Genomic DNA, 21,852 nt, shown 5'->3' on the forward strand with positions numbered 1-21,852 from the left:
ATCCAGAGTTCTCCTGAGGAGGTGGTCACCACTGCTTGTACCACTGCACAGCAGTTTTATACAACTGAGTGGCTCGCTTGGCCACTTTACAGGACAGTTTAAGAGCCAACCACATTGTTGTGGGACTTGAGACACCGAGCAGACCAGCTGAGGACGGCAGGTTTCCTTCCCTAAAGGACACAAGTGAACCAGTTGCATTTTCTTTTATAAATGGCAATCAAACAGCTTTACCGACACTTGTACTAATACCTGCTTTTTTAATTCCAGATTTTTTATTTGATATAAACCGAATTCAAATTCTCGAACTACTGTTGAGATTTGAACTTGCGTCCTCTGGAATATTAGTCCAGGCCTTTGGATTACTAGTCCAGTAATATAACCACGACTCTGCCGTACCCAAGGGCTGGTTGGTGGGAGGGGAGACGGGACAAACTCGGAGGGTCCAGTCGCTCCTGGGTGAAAACACACGCGACATCGGCCACGATGCCTCCCACGGTTGAAAGTCAGAGATCGTTTACATGAGTCAGGTACAGATGGATGCACACAGCTCGGGGGGCGCGAGCGAGCGGGCGGAGGAGGAGGAGGTCTGTGCTCCCGTGCACCGCGCTCAGCGTCGAAACTTACCAAACGCTTTCGTAGTTTCTACCAGTTTCAGTGTGAATGTTTGGCCTTTCGGTAATTCTTTCAGCATCTTGGCCACTTCGTAGTGCCGACAACCCACCACGTCACGGCCATTGATCGATTCGATGTGGTCGCCGACGAGGATTAATTTAGCTCGGTCGATGATGCTGCCCTCTTTGATGCGCTGGGAGAGAGAGAGAGAGCGCGGACACTTAGGGTAAAGCAACAAAAAGCTTATTTCTGACAGAGTCTACACCAGAAACACCAGCTTCACAGATGCCAACAGACCCGATACATCTTTTACAACATTTTCCGTTATTATTACTCCATGGTTAATAAAACCCTCAGAGCTCGCCGCTGCCCCCAATTCTGGCCCCTTGCTCATCACCGATTTCCATCGCTCCACCATTGGCTGATTACGCTCCGGTGAAGCGCCTTGGGATGATTTACGAAGTTAAAGACGCTATATAAAACGCAAGGAGTTGTTGTCAATAAGGATACTTTTTTTTTTATATATAAGCTGGAACAATTTTGTGCAAAATCTTCATCAGGCTGGGAAGCCAACATATTGGCTGAGCATTGATGATGTCAATGTGCTGCCCGGTGTAGCGCATTTTCTTTAAATTTCTCAGGGTGTGGGCAATGCTGAGAGGGCCACATTTAGTAGCTTTTCCACAAAAGTACCAAACCTCAACCTTTGGATTGGATCACGACAGCGTAGCGTCACCAATTTGGAAGGCACCTTCCTTGGGTTCACAATGGAAATCTGAAGCACGTTTCTTCCAAATTGATCTGGGTCAATTGAAATTTGAGGCAGAGATCGATAGATTTTTGTAACATAAGGATATCAAGAGATGTGGAACAAAGGCAGGTAAATGGAGTTCAGCTACAGATCAGCCATGATTATTTTTTATGCAATTTTTTTTTATTTTTAAATGTAGTTTTCTTTTGTAATGAGAGTTATGATGATCTGGAATGCACTGCCTGAAAAGGTGGCGGAAGCAGATCCAGTAGCAACTTTCAAAATGGAATTGGATATCTGGAAAAGGAGAAATTTGCAGGGCTATGGGGAAAGAGCAGGCGAGCGGAACTAATCGAACAGATCTTTCAAAGAGCCGGCAGAGGTACGATGGGCCGAATGGCTCCTTCTGTGTTAAGCCAACTGAATGGTGGAACAGGCTCGACAGGCCTACTCCTCTTACGGACAATTGGTCTGAGTGCTGGTGGACTGGGGAGGAAGCAAATCAGACACAAGTCCTGACTGTAATCCCCTGATTCCTACTGCTAAGTGCGGTTGTGTGGAACGCAGGGAAGGCTGGGATTGAGCTGGACGGTGATGGCCCCTCAGATAAATAGTCCACTGACAGTCGAGACCCATACATGAAGAATGGTCACAAAGTCAACATTTTTCAATTTAAGAAAAGTCAGCAAGCTATGAACATGCAGCTATGAGGGATCTCCAATTACAACAGTCTGTTAATGGCCTTTTACTGCCACTAGATGGCACTGCAATACATCTTTACACTGATGCCGAGGCAGAGGCAGGCAGACGAGCCGAGGGGCGGGCGGTGGATGTGGACGGAACGCCATCTTGTAAATTATTCGGCTTTTAACTTCACAGGGACACAAGAGGTGTGATTATTTCATGGTGGGTAGGCTCCTGTAAAGTTTTTTTTTTATAATTAGTTTATGGGATGTGGGCATTGCTGGCAAGGCCAGCATTTATTGCCCATCCCTAGCTGCCCTTGAGAAGGTGGTGGTGAGCCGCCACCTTGAACCGCTGCAGTCCGTGTGGTGAAGGTACTCCCACGGTATTGTTAGAGGGAGTTCCAGGATGTTGACCCAGCGACGATGAAGGATCGGCGATATCCTAAGTCAGGATGGTGTGTGACTTGGAGGGGAACTTGGAGGTGATGGTGTTCCCGTGCGCCTGCTGCCCTTGTCCTTCTAGGTGGTAGAGGTCACGGGTTTGGGAGGTGCTGCCGAAGAAGCCTTGGCGAGTTGCTGCAGTGTCTCCTGTAGATGGTACACACTGCAGCCACAGTACGCCGGTGGTGGAGGGAGTGAATGTTTAAGGTGGTGGATGGGGTTCCAATCAAGCGGGATGCTTTGTCCTGGATGGTGTCGAGCTTCGAGTGTTGTTGGAGCTGCACTCATCCAGGCAAGTGGAGAGCATTCCATCACACTCCTTACTTGTGCCTTGTAGATGGTGGAAAGGCTTTGGGGAGTCAGGAGGTGAGACACTCGCCGCAGAATACCTAGCCTCTGACCTGCTCTTGTTGCCACAGTATTTATGTGGCTGGTCCAGTTAAGTTTCTGGTCAATGGTGACCCCCAGGATGTTGATGGTGGGGATTTGGCAATGGTAATGCCGTTGAATGTCAAGGAGCGGTGGTTAGACTCTCGCTTGTTGGAGATAGTCATTGCCTGGCACTTCTGTGACGCGAATGTTACCTGCCACTTATCAGCCCAAGACTGAACATCGTCCAGGTCTGGCTGCATGCAGGCATGGACTGCTTCATTATCTGTGGAGTTGTGAATGGCGCTGAACACTGCCGTCATCAGCGAACATCCCCATTTCTGACCTTATGATGGAGAAGTGGTCATTGATGAAGCAGCTGAAGATGGTTGGGCCTAGGACACTGCCCTGAGGAACTCCTGCAGCGATGTCCTGGGGCTGTGATGATTGACCTTCAACCACCACAACCATCTTCCTTTGTGCAAGGTATGACTCCAGCCAGTGGAGAGTTTCCCCGATTCCCATTGACTTTAGTTTTACTCGGGCTCCTTGATGCCACACTCGGTCAAATGCTGCCTTGATGTCAAGGGCAGTCACTCTCACCTCACCTCTGGAATTCAGCTCCTTTGTCCAGGTTTGGACCAAGGCTGTAATGAGGTCGGGAGCCGAGTGGTCCTGACTGAGCCCAAACTGGGCATCAGTGAGCAGGTTATTGGTGAGTAAGTGCCGCTTTATATCACTGCCAATGACACAAGAACTGTCTGCAGAGATAGTGAATGCATTGGTTGTAATCTACCAAAATTCCCTGGATTCTGGAGAGGTCCCAACGGACTGGAAAACCGCTAATGTAACGTCCCTATTTAAGAAAGGAGGGAGACAGAAAGCAGGCAACTATCGACCAGTTAGCCTAACATCTGTCATTGGGAAAATGCTGGGAGCCCATCATTAAGGAAGTGATAGCAGGACATTTAGAAAATCAGAATATAGTCGAGCAGAGTCAGCATGGTTTTATGAAAGGGAAATAATGTTTGACAAATTTACTGGAGTTCTTTGAGGATGTAACAAGCAGGGCGGATAAAGGGGTACCATTAGATGTCGTGTATTTGGATTTCCAGAAGGCATTCGATAAGGTGCCACATAAAAGGTTACTACACAAGATAAGAGCTCACGGGGTTGGAGAGAGGATTGGCTAACTAACAGAAAATCAGGATAAATGGGTCATTTTCCGGTTGGCAAACTGTAACTAGTGGGGTGCCACAGGGATCAGTGCTGGGGCCTCAAATATTTACAATCTATATTAATGACTTGGATGAAGGGACCGAGTGTACTGTAACCAAATTTGCTGATGATACAAAGATAGGTGGGAAAGCAAATTGTGTGGAGGATGCAAAAGAATCTCCAAAGGGATAGAGACAGGCTAAGTGAGTTGGCAAAAATCTGGCAGATGGAGTATAATGTGGGAAAATGCAAGGTTATCCACTTTGGTAGGAAAAATAAAAAAGCAAATTATTATTTAAATGGAGAGAGATTACAAAATGCTACAGTTAAGAGGGATCTGGGGGTCCTTGTACATGAATCACAAAAAGTTAGCATGCAGGTACAGCAAGTAATCAAAAAGGCAAATGGAATGTTGGCCTTTATTGGAAAGGGAATGGAGTATAAAAGTAGGGAAGTCCTGCTACAACTGTACAGGGCGTTGGTGAGACCACACCTGGAGTACTGCGTACAGTTTTGGTCTCCTTATTTAAGGAAGGATATACTTGCATTGGAGGCAGTTCAGAGAAGGTTCATGGAGGTTGATTCCGGAGATGAAGGGGTTGTCTTGTGAAGAAAGGTTGAGCAGGTTAGGCCTATACTCACTGGAGTTTAGAAGAATGAATGGTGATCTTATTGAATCATAAGATTCTGAGGGGGCTCGACAGGGTAGATGCAGAGGGGATGTTTTCCCCTCGTGGGGGAATCTAGAACTAGGGGGCATAGTTTCAGAATAAGGGGGCACCCATTTAAAATGGAAACGAGGAGGAATTTCTTCTCGGAGGGTCGTGAATCTTTGGAATTCTCTTCCCCAGAGAGCTGTGTAGGCTGGGTCATTTCACATATTTAAGGTGGAGATAGACAGATTTTTGAACGATAAGGGAGTCAAGGGTTATGGGGAGTGGGCAGGGAAGTGGAGTTGAGGCCAAGATCAGATCAGCCATGATCTTATTGAATGGCAGAGCAGGCTCGAGGGGCCAAATGACCTCGGTGGTGGGAAAATTATTGGAAAAAATTCTGAAGGACAGGATAAATCTTCATTAGAAAGACACGGATTAATCAAGGATAGTCAGCACGGATTTGTTAAGGGTAGGTCGTGTGACAAACTTGATTGAATTTTTTGAGGTGGTAACAAGGAGGGTAGATGAAGGTAGTGCGTTTGATGTAGTGTATATGGACTTTAGCAAGGCTTTTGATAAGGTTCCACATGGCAGACTGGTCATGAAGTCAAATTGGATTAAAGACGAACTCAGAGACAGGAAGCAGAAGGTAATGGTTGATGGGCGTTTGTGACTGGAAGGCTGTTTCCAGTGGGGTTCCGCAGGGCTCAGTACTAGGTCCCTTGCTTTTTGTGGTATATATCAATGATCTAAACTTGAATATAGGGGGATATGATTTAGAAGTTTGCAGATGATACTAAAATCAGCTGTGTGGTTGATACTGAAGAAGGAAGCTGTAGACTGCAGGAAGATATCAATAAATTGGTCAGGTGGGCAGAACAGTGGCAAATGGAATTCAATCTGGAGAAGAGTGAGGTAATGTAGAGGAACAAAGGGACCTTGGAGTGCATGTCCACAGATCCCTGAAGGTAGCAGGCCAAGTTGATAAGGTGGTTAAGAAGGCATACGGAATGCTTGCCTTTATTAGCCATGGCATAGAATACAAGAGCAGGGGGGTTATGCTTCAACTGTATAAAACACTAGTTAGGCCTCAGCTAGAGTACTGCGTGCAGTTCTGGTCACCACATTACAGGAAAGATGTGATTGCACTAGAGGGTACAGAGGAGATTTACAAGGATGTTGCCGGCAGTAGAGCGAGTCTTAGCTATGAGGAAAGATTGGATAGGCTGGGTCTGTTTTCCTTGGAACAGAGGAGGCTGAGTGGAGACATTATTGAGGTGTATAAAATTATGAGGGGCCTCGATAAAGTGGATAGAAAGGACCTATTGCCCTTAGCAGAGGGGTCAAAAACCAGGGGGGCACAGATTTAAAGTAATTGGTGGAAGGTTTATAGGGGATTTGAGGGGAAATTTCTTCACCCAGAGGGTTGTGGGGGTCTGGAACTCACTGCCTGAAAGGGTGGTAGAGGCAGGAACCCTAACCACATTTAAAAAGTACTTGGATGTGCACTTGGGATGCTGTAACCTGCAGGGCTACGGACCAAGAGCTGGGAAGTGGGACTAGGCTGGATAGCTCTGTTGGCCGGCGCGGACATGATGGACCAAAATGGCCTCCTTCCGTGCTGTAACTTTCTCTGATTCTATGACCTACTCCTGCTCTTATGTTCTTAGGTTCCATCACTTTGCTGATGATTGAGAGTAGACTGATGGGGCAGTAATTGGCCGGGTTGGATTTGTCCTGCATTTTGTCGACAGGACATACCTGGGCAGTTTTCCACATTGTCAGATAGATGCCAGTGTTGTAGCTGTACTGGAACAGCTTGGCTAGAGGCACGGCTAGTTCTGGAGCACAAGTCTTCAGCACGATAGCCAGGATGTTGTCGGGGCCCATAGCCTTTGCTGTATCCAGTGCGCTTAGCCGTTTGATATCACGTGGACTGAATCGAATTGGCTGAAGACTGGCTTCTGTGATGGTGGGGCCGATATGGATCATCCACTCGTCACTTCTGGCTGAAGATGGTTGCAAACGCTTCAGCCTTGTCTTTTGCAGTCACATGCTGGGCTCCGCCATCATTGATGATGGGGATATTCAAGGAGCCTCCTCCTCCTGTTAGTTGTTTAATGGTCCACCACCATTCACGACTGGATGTGGCAGGACTGCAGAGCTTTGATCTGATCCATTATTTGTGGGATCGCTTAGCCCTTTCTACAGCATGCTGCTTCTGCTTTTTAGCATGCATGTAGTCCCCTGGCTTGGTGCTAATGGTAGAGTGAGGGATATACCAGGCCATGAGGTTACAGATTGTGGTGGAATACAATTCTGCTACTGCTGATGGCCCACAGCACCTCATGGATGCCCAGTTTTGAGCTGCTAGATCTGTTCTGAGTCTATCCCATTTAGCCGTGCCACACAACACGATGGAGGGTGTCCTCAGTGTGAAGACAGGACTTCGTCTCCACAATGACTCTGCGCTGGTCACCGCTACCAATACTGTCATGGACAGATGCATCTGCGACAGGTAGATTGGCGAGGACGAGGTCAAGTAGGTTTTTCCCTCATGTTGGTTCTCTCACCACCTGTCGCAGGCCCAGACTGGCAGTTATGTCTTTCAGGACTCAGCCAGCAGTGGTGCTACCGAGCCACTCTTGGTGATGGACATTGAAGTCCCTCACCCAGAGTACATTCTGTGCCCTTGCTGCTCTCAGTGCTTCTTCCAAGTGTTGTTCAACATGGAGGGGTACTGATTCATCAGCTGAGGGAGGGCGGTAGGTGGTAATCAGCAGGAGGTTTCCTTGCCCATGCTTGACCTGAAGCCATGAGACTTCATGGGGTCCAGAGTCAATGTTGAGGACTCCCAGGGCCACTCCTTCCCGACTGTATACCACTGTGCCGCCACCCCTGGTGGGTCTGTCCTGCCGTTGGGACAGCACATACCCAGGGATGGTGATGGAGGAGTTTGGGACACTAGCTGAAAGGTGTGATTCTGTGCGTCTATGTCAGGCTGTTGCTCGACTAGTCTGTGGGACAGCTCACCCAATTTTGGTACAAGTCCCCAGATGTTGGTGAGGAGGGCTTTTCAGGGTCGACTGGGCTGAGCGTGCCGTTGCCGTAGCCCGTGCAGAGGTCAATGGTGGGTTGTCCATCTGGTTTCATTCTGATTATGTTTCGTAGTGGTTAGTTACAACTGAGTGACTTCCTCGGCCATCTCAGAGAGCAGTTAAGAATCAACCACATTGCTGTGGGTGTGGAGTCAGGTAGGCCAGACCAGGTAAGGACGGCAGATTTCCTTCCCTAAAGGACATTAGTTGAAAGCGACTGAATTGAAACATGAATGGCTATATGTAGAGGCCATCCTGGTAGATAATATCCGTCAAAAGGAATATGGCTTAGGGTGTTGGGAATGTAACACGTGCACAGGAGTGTTAGAAGGCCTTTGATTGTTCTGCAACTGACTTCATCCTCAGGATTTGATTGACCGATCAATCGGGATGTGTAAAACTGAAGTCATTGACAGGAGACATGAAAGGAACATTAGATTATACTGAAACATAACCGGATTGAGAAAACAAAATATGAAACCGTCGTTGCAGGAAGAGACCCCTCCGAATTCACGGAGAACTGATCAGCGACGATTTCGTTGTTAACGTGTGGAATCTCCAGGTTAAAAACTACTGAATGCATATTTAATTGTCAATTAAGAGTTATCATATGCTTAATAAAGCTGTGAACATCTACCTGTAATACTGTAAACCGTTTAAGTTATTCCGCAAAATAATAACATCCATCCTCCAACATATCCTAATCAATTCTGCTACGCAACAAAGCAACCTTACCTTGTTTCCATCTAGAATTACTTTTTAACTGCAATACAGAAAAAAGGGGGGGTCATTACTCAGGGCGAGCACAGAGCAGTAATGACTTCCTTCCCTTTGCCAACATTTTGCGGTGATTATTCTGTCAACAATGATCGCCTTGCTGGCTTCTTTACTTCGTAAACTGCCTGCTGGAAAGGCGTACACCCACACCCAGCCCCTCTGACACTTCCCTTCCGCTTCGAGCCTGTTATAGGAAACTGACATTGTATTCCCAGCCCCTTCGTTCGCACTTGGGTGGGTTTTTTTTTTTTTAAATTAAGAGCCATCTCCAATCTATTAGTACCTTTGAAAAAGTATTTTACATCCGTGCGCAATGCTCGTCTTTTAATTTTAGGTTTCATCATAAAATGTTACAGCACAGGAGGCGGCCATTCGGCCCTCTGTGCCGGCTCTTTGACAGAGCGATCCAATTAGTTCCATTCCCCTGCTCTTTCCCCATTGATCTGCAAATTTATCCTTTTGCAATATATATTTAATTCCCTTTTGAAAGTTATTATTGAATCTGCTTCCACCACCCTTTCAGGCAGCGCATTCCAGATCATAATTTGCTGTTTTAAAAAAAAAAAAAAAAAATTCTCCACAGGAAACAGACTCAACTTTCCCTTCAGTTCATAGCTTGAATTTCTGAAATGTAATCATTGTCTCAAAAGTCAAGTGTGTAGTCCAAGCTGCACTACAGACAGCTACTTCCAGAGAACATTCTCGTCTCCGGAGCATCACGCAATAAAAATGGCTCGACGTGCAAACAATTCAAACCCTGCCATGCAGATCTGTTTGGCATTGGGTTACCATCATTAAGCTAAATAAAGAGTTCTGACCTTTGCAAACGTACAAAGTGCACAAACATCCTTCCAAGATTGTCATGCTTACAACTCACTGCCAACTCAGGGGAGATGGGGTGGAAAATAGGCAAAAAAAGCAAACATTTTGCAAATAAAGTGGGCTTTTACTCTCTTGCTCGTGAAATCTCACTCTGATCATGCCACGGTCTGCGGCTGTCAAACTTGAAGGCTCGCAAATACCGACCGACAGTTTTACCAAGATGGGGGTGTCGTCAAACCCACAAATAATTTTAGGGTCAAGGGAGACGTTGGAAGCAGATTCAACAGTGGCAGGAATTACAGAAAGTAGAAGCCAACTGACCAATCGCGCCCGTGCTAGCTCTTCAACAGGAGCTATCTTGTCTAATTCTATTTTTTTTAATTATTGATTCTCTAGATATGGGCGTCGCTGGCAAGACTGGCGCTTTTTAAAAAACATTTATTTGTTCATGGAATGTGGGCGTCGCTGGCAAGGCCAGCATTTATTGCCCATTCCTAATTGCCCTCGAGAAGGTGGTGGTGAGCCACCTTATACAACTGAGTGGCTTGTTAGGCCATTTCAGAGGGCAGTTAAGAGTCAACCACATTGCTGTGGGTCTGGAGTCACATACCGGCCAGACCGGGTAAGGACAGCAGATTTCTTTCCCTAAAGGACATTAGTGAACCAGATGGGTTTTTACGACAATCCGATCGTTTCATGGGCACCATTACCGATACTAGCTTTTTATTTCCAGATTTATTTAATCAACTGAATTTAAATTCCCCAGCTGCTGTGGTGGGATTTGAACTCACGTCTCTGGATCATTAGTCCAGGCCTCTGGATTACTAGCCCAGTGACATTACCACTATGCTACCGTACCCGGTCACCCCTCACTACTCATCCTCGAGAAGGTGGTGGTGAGCCACCTTCTTGTACCACTGCAGTTTGTGTGGTGAAGGCACTCCCACAGTTCGGTAGGGAGTTCCGGGATTTTGACCCAGCGATGATGAAGGAACGGCAATAGATGTCCATGTTGAGATGGTGCGCGACTTGGAGGGGAACTTGGAGGTGATGGTGTTCCCACTTTCCTTTAAGAGGTTACGGAATTATTGAACAAATAAAAATAGGACGAAATGTCACAAAGTACAAATGACAAAACAGTTTGAACTTTCACCAAGGACGTCACTGGCAGCAGCAGTAAAACTTCCACTTGTTTTATCAGGGGAAATAAGAAAGAGGGACAAGTGGAATCCCCACAGTGAAAAAGCTGCAACAATACTTTCGCAATGTTTTAGTCGCAAACTCAGTGCTACTTTCTCCACTTGGCTCAGATAGAAGATTGAAACCTACCTTTATGAAAGCAAATCCTGCACCGTTATCGGTTATGGTTAACCCAAGAGCCTCCTCCGCTTTAAATACGTCCACTTCTTTCTTGAGGCCCTTTGTGTGTGCAAAAATAAAATCTTCCAGGCCAATCTGCCCCCCGAGGAGCTTGTCCATGTCAATTCTGTGAGTATTCAAGGTGCAGAACAGAATCTGTGTGGGAGGAAAAACATTGCTGGTGAATATAGAAAGACAGAGGCCCTACAGGAAGACACTAGCCATCCCCGAGCTGATTATTTCCAGCATTTTCTGTTATCAAAAGTCGTGACAGATTCAAACCCATTCAGCTTTTTCAACTCTTGTGCATCCCCCACTTCGTTCGCTCCACCATTGGCGGCCGTGCCTTCAGCTGTCTCGGCCCTAAGTTCTGGGTTTCCCCCCTAAACCTCTTTCTCCTCCTTTAAGACGCTTCTTGAAACCTACCTCTGACCAAACTCTTGGTCACCTGTCCTAAGATCTCATGTGGCTCGGTGTCTTTCTCTCCGATTGCGCTCCTGGGGACGTTTTTACTATGTTAAAAGGTGCTACATAAACGCAAGCTGTTGTGGTTTTAAAACGTTATTTTTTAATTCTTTTATACAGGGGTCGAACAGGAAATTTAAGCTCACTAACATTCACTTTAATCCCAAAGGCGGAGCAATCATTAAATTGCAACGAGGATTTGATGGCTGTAAACGGCAAAGAGGGAGAATACATTGGGCATCTTCAAGTTAGTAAAGATTTTTCTTACATCAGCTTGGCTCAGCTGTCAGCACCTTACCCCTGGGTCAGAAAAAAAGGACTTGCATTTATATAGCGCCTTTCACGACCAAAGGACATCTCAAAGTGCTTTACAGCCAATGAAGTACTTTTGAAGTGTAGTCATAGAAACATAGAAGATAGGAGCAGGAGTAGGCCATTCGGCCCCTCGAGCCTGCTCCGCCATTCAATGAGGTCATGGTTGATCATCCAAACTCAGTACCCTGTCCCTGCCTTCTCCCCATATCCCTTGATCCCTTTAGCCTTAAGAAATATATCCAACTCTTTCTTGAATATATTTAATGAATTGGTCTCAACTGCCTTCTGTGGTAGAGAATTCCACAGGTTCACCACTCTCTGGGTGAAGAAATTCCTCCTCATCTCTGTCCTAAATGGCTTGCCCCTTATCTTTAGTCTGTGACCCCTGGTTCTGGACTCCCCGACCATCGGGAACATCCTTCCTGCATCTAGTCTGTCTAGTCCTGTTAGAATTTTATAAGTTTCAATGAGATCCCCTCTCATTCTTCGAAACTCCAGCAAGTATAAGCCCAATCGACCCAATCTCTCCTAAGTCATTCCTGCCATCCCAGGTATTAGTCTGGTGAATCTTTGCTGCACACCCTCCATGGCAAGAACATCCTTCCTCAGATAAGGCGACCAAAACTGCTCACAATACTCAAGGTGTGGTCTCACCAAGGCCCTGTACAACTGCAGCAAGACATCCTTGCTCCTGTACTTGAATCCTCTCGCTACGAAGGCCAACATACCATTTGCCTTCTTAACCGCCTGCTGCACCTGCACGCTTACCTTCAGCGACTGGTGCACAAGGACACCCAGGTCTCGTTGCACTTCCCCTTCTCCCAATCTATCACTGTTGTAATGTAGGGAAACACGGCAGCCAATTTGTGCACAGCAAGGTCCCACAAACACCAATGAGATAACAACAAAAACAGAAGATGCTGGAAACACTCAGCAGGCCAGAGCATCCATGGAGAGAGAAACAGAGTTAACATTTCAGGTCTGTGACCCTTTGTCAGAACTGAAACGTTAACTCTGCTTCTCTCTCTCTCCACGGATGCTGCCTGGCCTGCTGAGTGTTGCTAGCATTTTCTGTTTTTGTTTCCGATTCCAGCTTCCGCAGTAGTTTGCTATTGATCATCGAGGTAATGACCAGCTAATCTGTATTAGTGATGTTGGTTGAGCGATAAACGTAGGCCAGGACACGGAAGAACTCCCCGGCTCTCTCTCAAAATAGAATAAGGGGAAACCCTTTTAAATCGGAAACGAGGAGGAATTTCTTCTCTGAGGGTCGTGAATCTGTGGAATTCTCTGCCCCAGAGAGCTGTGTAGGCTGGGTCATTTCACATATTTAAGGTGGAGATAGACAGATTTTTGAACGATAAGGGAGTCAAGGGTTATGGGGAGCGGGTTGGGAAGCGGAGTTGAGGCCAAGATCAGATCAGCCATGATCTTATTGAATGGCGGAGCAGGCTCGAGGGGCCAAATGTCCTGCTCCTGCTCCTACGTCTTATGTTCTTATATAGCACCATGGGATCTTTTAATGTCTACCCAAGAGGGCAGACACAGGGCCTCGGTTTAATGTTTCATCTGAAAGACGGCACCCTCGACAGTGCCGCATTCCCTCAGTACTGCACTGAAGTATCGGCCTAGATTTTGTGCTCAAGTCAGTGGAGCGGGACTTGAACCCACAGCCTACTGTACCTGACCCGAATGTGCTTGATGCTGACCTTGGATGCTCACAATGGCAAGCGTTCCAGTCTCCACCAGAAACGTGCTTAGTCTTGATCAGCACAAAAAAACAACAAACTCAAAATGCAAACAGAAGGACTGCTTTAAAATGAGATTCAAACTGGAGCAAGTTGAACAGAGATAGGAATACAGTACCTGCCCAGAACCAGCCCAAAGATTTACTGCTTAGCACCAATGGAGCTGAACTGTTCAAAGACAAATGTTTTAAGCACTTTTTCCATCCGAGGAAATACTAGAAATTCTTGTGCTAACTTCAAGCTCAGTCGGGAATTGATTTTCTAAAAGAGGCCCGTCAAGCATCTTTTGAGGACATTAGTTAAGCCTTTGGAATCCTGCAATGTGTTAAGCGGCACTATGTTGACAGGATCTTGCATCTGGAGTGTATTACACGCTCCATTTGATAAAATTATGTTAAATCACAAATGTATGAAAGTCATAAAGATTAACTTTGGGCAACCAGAGTTATTGTGCAGGAGGCAGCCAGGAGGATAATGGGCCAGGTCTCAAAGCACATTGGATGGGTCTGAGTCTAGAGAGGAAGAGAGCAGGAGAAAGGTGACCAGGAACAAGAAGATTGGAGGCTAACAAGAGTACATCTAGGAACACGGAGTTGGGTATACAAAACAGAAAGACAAAAATTGGATCTGAACTGCAAAGAAAAATAAGATAACTAAAAGCACAAGATACAAAGTTAGTAGATAGGGAAAAGTATAGGAACCAGTCAATGAAAGAGTGGAAACAAAGAATGAAGTACGTGTCACGGATCAAAGATCTGCGCGGTTTCTAAAAGATTAATATGTATTAGAAGAAAGAACTGCATTTATATAGCGCCTTTAACTTCGTCTCAAAGTGTTCGACGCCAATGAAGTACTTTTAAAGTGCAGTTGTTGTAATGGCAGCCAATTTTGCAAACAGCCAGGCCATCTGTTTTTAGGGGTTGGTTGAGAAATAAATATTGGCTAGGAGACCAGAGATAACACCCCTGCTCTTCTTCCAAATCGTGCTTTGGGATCTTTTACGTCCACCTTGGAGGGCAGAAGGGGTCTCGGTTTAATGTCTCTTCCGAAAGGCAGCACCTCTGGTAGTGCAGCACTCCCTCAGTACAGCACGAGTGCCAGTCTGGATTTTTGTGCTCAAGTCTGCCTGCCTGGCACAGACGGTGAGAATATACTTCACTGGCGACACAAATGTTTAATGTCAAGTCCACTCAGGGCAGAAATGCTTAATATTGATTAGTTCTGTCTCCTTCTCATACTCAGAAAATCTTGTGATTAATTGGCCAATCAGAGGAGTCCTGCAAACAAGGCTCTCAACTGCCAGACCTTGTCCTGAAAGGGGGCGGATGGCTGGAAATCCGTTTCTGGGAAAACCAGCTTTTGAATCCAAGCATGAGCGGCAACTGAATTTAATCGCCTTATTGATATTCTTTTCTCAGTTTGGTTATGAATATGGATTTCTACTGGGTCACCAAGTTAGGCCATTACAAGCTCAAATATGGATTGGAGAAGGCCAGCTGGTCCCTCAAGCCTGCCCCATCCACCATCAAACCTGTTCCCTTCCACTCCCATGCCACCGCAGCCACACAATCTGACTGAAAGCCTGGCCAAAAAGATGGTTTTGAGGCAGTGGTTAATGGTGGGCAAGAGGAGTCAGGTGTAGAAATTCTAGCAGGAAGTTTCAGAGAGTAGGGCCAAGGCAGCTGAAGGCCATTGCTGGAGATCCACTGGGTGGGACACAGGGGTGGAACTATACACGGGCAATCCCACAGAGCTGGGTAACAAAGGAGAGACAATGGAGGATTAAGGTGCAGTCTATACATGCAAACAAGAATGTGCCATGCTTAAGCATAGATGGACGTTTTAACTCTCAAAACTAACAAAGGCTGTAATTTGAGATTCCTTAAATCGCATTTAATAAATCACGAGCACTATTGTTGCAAACTAAGATTTATTAAAAGCCGAAATAACTAATTCTGGGAACATGTTCAGAAACCGATACAGTATAACCTTTTGCTATCAGTATTTAGAGTACACACACAGCTCAAATTTCCAGCTTTCTCAACAGCTTCATAGAGCACCCGAAATGTCAAATACAGGAAACTCTCGATTTACCGGCACCGGAAATCTCTTAACCGGCAAAATTCAGGAGCAGATTCAGGTAAGTTTTACTTCATATTAGTGGCCTGTTCCTGGATCTTGTGGTCGGGTTCCTGCACCTGTTGCTAAGCAACAAGGAAGCCTGGATTTGTTGCTGTGTACGGCGCTCTCTACCTTTCACTATACCTCTCTGTAATCCGGACTTTTTGATAAAGCGGCACCACGCCGGTGCCGTTGGTGCCGGAAAAAAGAAGTTTCCTGTACTTAGACAAGTACTTACCCAAGGAACAGATTACAGATTTTCTTAACTATTTATAAAGTTATGCTTGGCAACAAGAAATGCATGCAGACTTCATTGTACTGTTTGCTCTTTTACTACAAGCTATGTTAAGTATATTGGTACAATCATAGATTTTGTCCTCCCAAATTTGGTTCTGCATCTGAACAGAGTACTTTGAGGTATATAGAATGAAGCAGTGTTGGTTACAGCTCCGTCAATAGTAGGAGCCAGTTAAAGTACCACACAAGAAACACATTAGCACAACTGTGTAGTGTATTGTAGGGTAAAGTGCAATTTGTCTTGTGGTTACCAATGTACTAAAAAGGAGAGAAGATGAATTATGAGAGTAAACTGGCAAGAAATATTAAAACAGATAGTAAGAGCTTCTACAGGTAAATAAAAAGGAAGAGAGTAGCTAAAGTAAATGTTGGTTCCTTAGACGATGAGACTGGGGAACGAATAATGGGGAATGGGGAAATGGCAGAGACTCTGAACAAATATTTTGTATCTGTCTTCATGATAGAAGACACTAACAACATTCCAATAATGGATAATCAAGGGGCCACAGGGAGGGGGGAACTAAAGACAATCACTATCACTACAGAAAAAGTACTCGGTAAAATAATGGGACTAAAAGACAACAAGTCCCCTGGACCAGATGGCCTGCACCCCAGGGTCTTAAAAGAAGTGGCTGCAGAGATAGTGGATGCATTGGTTGCAATATACCAAAACTCCCTGGACTCTGGAGAGGTCCCAGCGGATTGGAAAACCACAAATGTAACACCCCTATTTAAGAAAGGAGGGAGACAGAAAGCAGGAAACTATAGACCAGTTATCCTAACATCTGTCGTTGGGAAGATGCTGGAGTCCTTCATTAAGGAAGCAGTAGCAGGACATTTGGAAAATCAATGCAGTCAAGCAGAGTCAGCATGGTTTTATGAAAGGGAAATCATGTTTAACAAATTTGTTGGTGTTCTTTGAGGATGTAACGAGCAGGGTGGACAAAGGTGAACCAGTGGATGTGGTGTATTTGGATTTCCAGAAGGCATTTGATGAGGTGCCACATAAAAGGTCACTGCATAAGGTAAGAGTTCACAGAGTTGGGGGTAATATATTAGCATGGATAGAGAATTGGCTAACTAACAGAAAGCAGAGGTGGGATAAATGGGTCATTTCCCTGTTGGCAAACAGTAACTAGTGGGGTGCCACAGGGATCGGTGCTGGAGCCTCAACTATTTACAATCTACATTAATGACTTGGATGAAGGGACCGAGTGTAATGTAGCCAAGTTTGCGGATGATACAAAGATGGGTGGGAAAGCAAGTGGTGCAGAGGACTCAAAGAACCTGCAAAGGGATATAGACAGGCTAAGTGAGTGGGGAAACATTTGGCAGATGGAGTATAATGTGGGAAAGTGCGAGGTTATACACTTCAGCAGGAAAAATAAAATAGCAAATTATTATTTAAATGGAGAGAGATTACAAAATGCTACAGTTCAGCGGGACCTGGGGGTCCTTGTGCATGAAACACAAAAAGTTAGCATGCAGGTACAGCAAGTAATCAAAAAGGCAAATGGAATGTTGGCCTTTATTGCAAGGGGGTTGGAGTATAAAAGCAGGGAAGTCCTGCTACAACTGTACAGGGTATTGGTGAGACCACACCTTGAGTACTGCGTACAGTTTTGGTCTCCTTATTTAAGGAAGGATATACTTGCATTGGAGGCAGTTCAGAGACGATTCACTAGGCTAAATCCAGAGATAAGGGGGTTGACTTATGAGGAAAGGTTGAGCAGGCTGGGCCTATACTCAATTGGAATTTGGAAGAATGAGAGGTGATCTTATCGAAACATATAAGATACTGAGGGGGCTCGACAGGGTAGATGCAGAGAGGATGTTTCCACTCGTGGGGAAATCTAGAACACGGGGGCACAGTTTTAGAATAAAGGGTCGGCCTTTTAGAACTGAGATGAGGAGGAATTTCTTCTCCGACGGTCATAAATCTGTGGAATTCTCTGCCCCAGAGAGCCGTGGAGGCTGAGTCATTGAATACATTTAAGGTGGAGATAGACAGATTTTTGCAAGATAAGGGAGTGAAGGATTATGGGGAGCTGGCGGGGAAGTGGCTTTGAGCCCTAGATCAGCCATTATCTTATTGAATGGCGGAGCAGGCTCGAGGGGCCAAGTGGCCTATTCCTGCTCCTATTTCTTATGTTCTTAAATAGGTTTGGTGACAACCCTCAAGAAATTGCATAGGAACAGCCAAGTTTCCCACAGCTGTGGCTCAGTGGATATCACTTTCGTCTGGGTCAGAAGGTTGTGGGTTCAAGTGCTGCACTGCCGGAAGTGCCGTCTTTCGGATGAGACATTAAACCAAGGACCTGTCTGCCCTCTCAGGTGGATGTAAAAGAGCCCATAGCACTATTTTGAAGAGAAGGTGAATTCTTCTCAGCATCCTGGCCATTTATCACTCAACCAACACCGAGAGACACTCTGGTCATTATCTCATTGCTTTTTTGGGACCTTGCTGTGTGCCAATTTCAAAAGCACTTCATTGGCTGTAAAGCGCTTTGGGACGTCCAGAGGTCATGAAAGGTGCTATATAAATGCAAATCGTTCTTCCTTTCCCTTAGTGGAAAGGTTGGTCCCAATCCTATGAAGTGCCTCTCCTTTATCTACATGCGAGGCAGTGAACGCTTCCTGGGCTCCACACCCAAGCTCGACTTGCGATGCGCTCCGGCGTGGACACTGACTCAATTCCCTCCTTCACTTTATCGAGAAACATCACCGCAATGCTACTGTCTCTGATGAACTGACTGCAGTTCAGGGTTTTATAACACAGTTGTCTTGACCTACACTTTCTCCCTGACGAGATAAAGTAGCCTGGGTCTAGCAATGAGCCCAGATGTTGAGCACTACATTTTCAGTCCATTAAAACATTTCACTAAATCAGATCCAACAACATAAATTTGTATTCATATAGCACCTTTAACGTAGTAAAATGTACCACGATGCTTCACAGGAGCGTAGTCAGACAAAAATTGGCACCAAGCCAAAAGGAGGAGATATTAGGTCAGGTGACCAAAAGCTTGGTGAAAGAGGAAGGTTTTAAGAACATAAGAAATAGGAGCAGGAGTCGGCCATTTGGCCCTTCGAGCCTGCTCCACCATTCAACAAGATCATGGCTGATCTTCTACCTCCCTGCACTATCTCCATATCCCTTAGTTCCCAAAAATATACCGACCTCTGCCTTGAATATACTTAATGCCTGAGCATCCACAGCTCTCTGGGGTAGAGAATTACAAAGATTCACAACCCTCCAAGTGAAGAAATTTCTCATCTCAGTCCGAAATGGCTGACCCCTTATTCTGAGACTGTGACCCCGTGTTCTAGATTCCCCAGCCAAGGGAAATATTTTCCCAGCAGTAACCCGATCAAGTCCTGTAAGAATTTTACACGTTTCAATTAGATCACCTCTCATTCTTCTAAACTCTAGGGAATATAGGCCGAGTCTACTCAATCTATCCTCATAGGCCAATCCCATCATCCCAGGAACCAGTCCAGGAAACCTTCGTTGCACTCCCTTTAAGGCAAGTATGTCTTTCCTTAGGTAAGGAGACCAGAACTGTACACAGTACTTCAGGTGTGGCCTCACCAATGCCCTGTATAATTGTAGTAAGACTTCTTTACTCTTACACTCTAATCATTTTGTAACAAAAGCTAACATACCATTTGCTTTCCTAATTGCCTGCTGTACCTGCATGCTAACTTTGTGATTCGTGTACAAGGACACTCGGGTCCCTCTGAATGCAAACATTTCCCAGTCTCTCACCAGTCAAAAAATATTCTTTGTTTTTCCTACCAAAGTGGATAACTTCACACTTCCCTCACATTGTATTCCATTTGCCACGTTCTCGCCCACTCAATCAACATCTCTCTGCAACCTCTGTGTCCTCCTCACAGCTTACTTTCCCACCTAACTTTGTATCATCAGCAAACTTGGATACGTTACACTCAGTCCCTTCATCCAAGTCATTAATATAGATTGCAAATAGCTGAGGCCCAAGCACTGATCCCTGCGGTATCCCGCTAGTTACAGCCTGCCAACCCGAAAAAGTCCCTTTATTCCTACTGTTTTCTGTCCATTAACCAATGCTCAATCCATGCCAATATATTACCCCCATGAATCCTAATTTTGTGTAATAACCTCTTGTGTGGCACCTTATCGAATGCCTTCTGAAAATCCAAATACACCACATCCACTGGTTCCCCCTTATCTATTCTACTAGTTACATCTTCAAAAAACTCAAACAGATTTGTCAAACACAATTTCCCTTTCATAAAAGCATAGTGACTCTGCATAATCATATTACGATTTTCTAAGTGCCCTGCTACCACATCTCTAATAATAGATTCTAGCATTTTGCCTGCTACTGATGTTAGGATAACTGGCCTATAGTTTACTATGTTTTTCTCTTCCTCCTGTTTGTTACCTTCCAATCCTTGGGGACTGTTCTAGAATCTAGGGAATTCTGGAAGATTAATACCAATGCATCCACTATCTCTACAGCTACCTCTTAAAACCCTAGGATGCAGGTCGCATCTTAAAAAGGGAGAGAGAGAGAGAGAGAGAGAGATGGAGAGGTTCAGAGAGGGAATTCCAGGGCTTCGGACCTAAACAATTGAATGCATGGTGGTGTGAAGGGAAGAGGAGGTGGACAAGAGGCCAGAGCTGGGGAAGCAGAGTTCTCAGAGGTTTGCAGGGCTGGAGGAGGTTACAGAGAAAGGGAGCGGCAAGGCCCCTTGCTGGACCAGGAGCCAATGTGAGCACTGGGGATGACGGGTGAATGGAACTTGGTGCAAGTTAAGATACGGGCAGCAGAGATTCATACATGGCAAAAACAATTGCATTTATTTACAATTAAATCATTCATACAATACATATTAGGCATATATTATACGATTCATCCAGCAATTTAAAATACATATATAAATAGCATGTTCATTTAGAACTATTCTATCTTCTGGAAATAAATGGCCAATGCAGTGACTCCCACACGATGCCGACAATACGGTCACACATGCTCAAAATCGGCTTCATTTTTATTTATTTATTTTTTTAAATTGAAATTGCGAGTGACTTAACACAAACAGGCCGCTTTAGAGATGGTCACAGTCTGGTCGATATTTTGCTCTCTCAATGTGGTTTAAATGGGAAATTCTGACTCACGCGAGACCCTGGTCACGTCGCATTCCCACCATCAGTGGTGACTCCTTCAGTCGCTACATCCTAAAGTGGGGCTGTCCATGAGGGTCCTGACGTTCCAGGTCCCGAACTTCATTTTAAAGGGTGGAAGATGCCTGTGCGTGAATTCTTTTAACGTGGGGTGGCCGTTGCACACCAGCTTCCACACGGGCTTGACAGAGCAAGGTCTTGGTCCAATGGCAAGGGGATCCAAGACGATTGGAGACCAGGCTCTGCTACACCGGGAAACTGTTCAATCTCCGTCGCCTCCAGTCCAGATCCAAGGTTGTCCCATCCTCTGTCATCGAATTACAGTATGTAGACGACGCTTGCGTCTGCGCTCACTCGGAGGTCGAACTCCAAACCATCGTCAACACCTTCACCGAAGCGTACGAGAGCATAGGCCTTACATTAAACATCCTAAGACAAAGGTCCTCTACTAACCTGCCCCACCACACAGTACTGCCCCCCGATTATCAAAATCCACGACAAGGCCTTGGACAACGTGGACCATACCTCGGGAGCCTACTGTCAACAAGGGCAGACGTCGACGACGAAGTCCAACACCGCCTTCAGTGTGCCAGATCAGCCTTCGGTCGCCAGAGGAAGAGTGTGTTTGAAGACCAGGACCTCAAGCCCGGCACTAAGCTCATGGTCTACAGAGCAGCAGTGATACCCGCCCTGCTGTATGCCTCAGAGACATAGACCATGTACAGCAGGCACCTCAAAGCACTGGAGAGGTACCACCAACGCTGCCTCCGCAAGATCCTGCAAATCCATTGGCAGGATAGGCGCACCGTCAGTGTTCTTGCTCAGGCCAACATCCCCAGCATCGAAGCTTTGACCACGTTCAATCAACTCCAATGGACGGGTCACATTGTCCACATGCCCAATACGAGACTCGCAAAACAAGCGCTCTATTCAGAGCTCTGGCA

General features: G+C 45.7%; 1 protein-coding gene across 1 annotated transcript in view; it reads right to left on the reverse strand.

Annotated features, from left to right (window-relative positions):
- Positions 1-334: 334 nt before the first annotated feature.
- Positions 335-21,852, reverse strand: part of gipc2 (GIPC PDZ domain containing family, member 2) — a 68,664-nt gene continuing 47,146 nt past the window's right edge. The window contains exons 2-3 of the mRNA XM_085983463.1: positions 10,760-10,945; positions 335-805 (exon numbers count right to left, since the gene is read on the reverse strand). Coding sequence (XP_085839589.1) covers positions 608-805; positions 10,760-10,945 — 384 coding nt within the window. The 3' untranslated portion in view covers positions 335-607. The remainder of the gene's footprint in view (positions 806-10,759; positions 10,946-21,852) is intronic.

Source organism: Somniosus microcephalus, chromosome 3 (genome assembly GCF_052327205.1).
Source record: "Somniosus microcephalus isolate GS21.2 chromosome 3, FLI_Smic_1.0, whole genome shotgun sequence".
NCBI classification, from domain to species: Eukaryota; Metazoa; Chordata; class Chondrichthyes; order Squaliformes; family Somniosidae; genus Somniosus; species Somniosus microcephalus.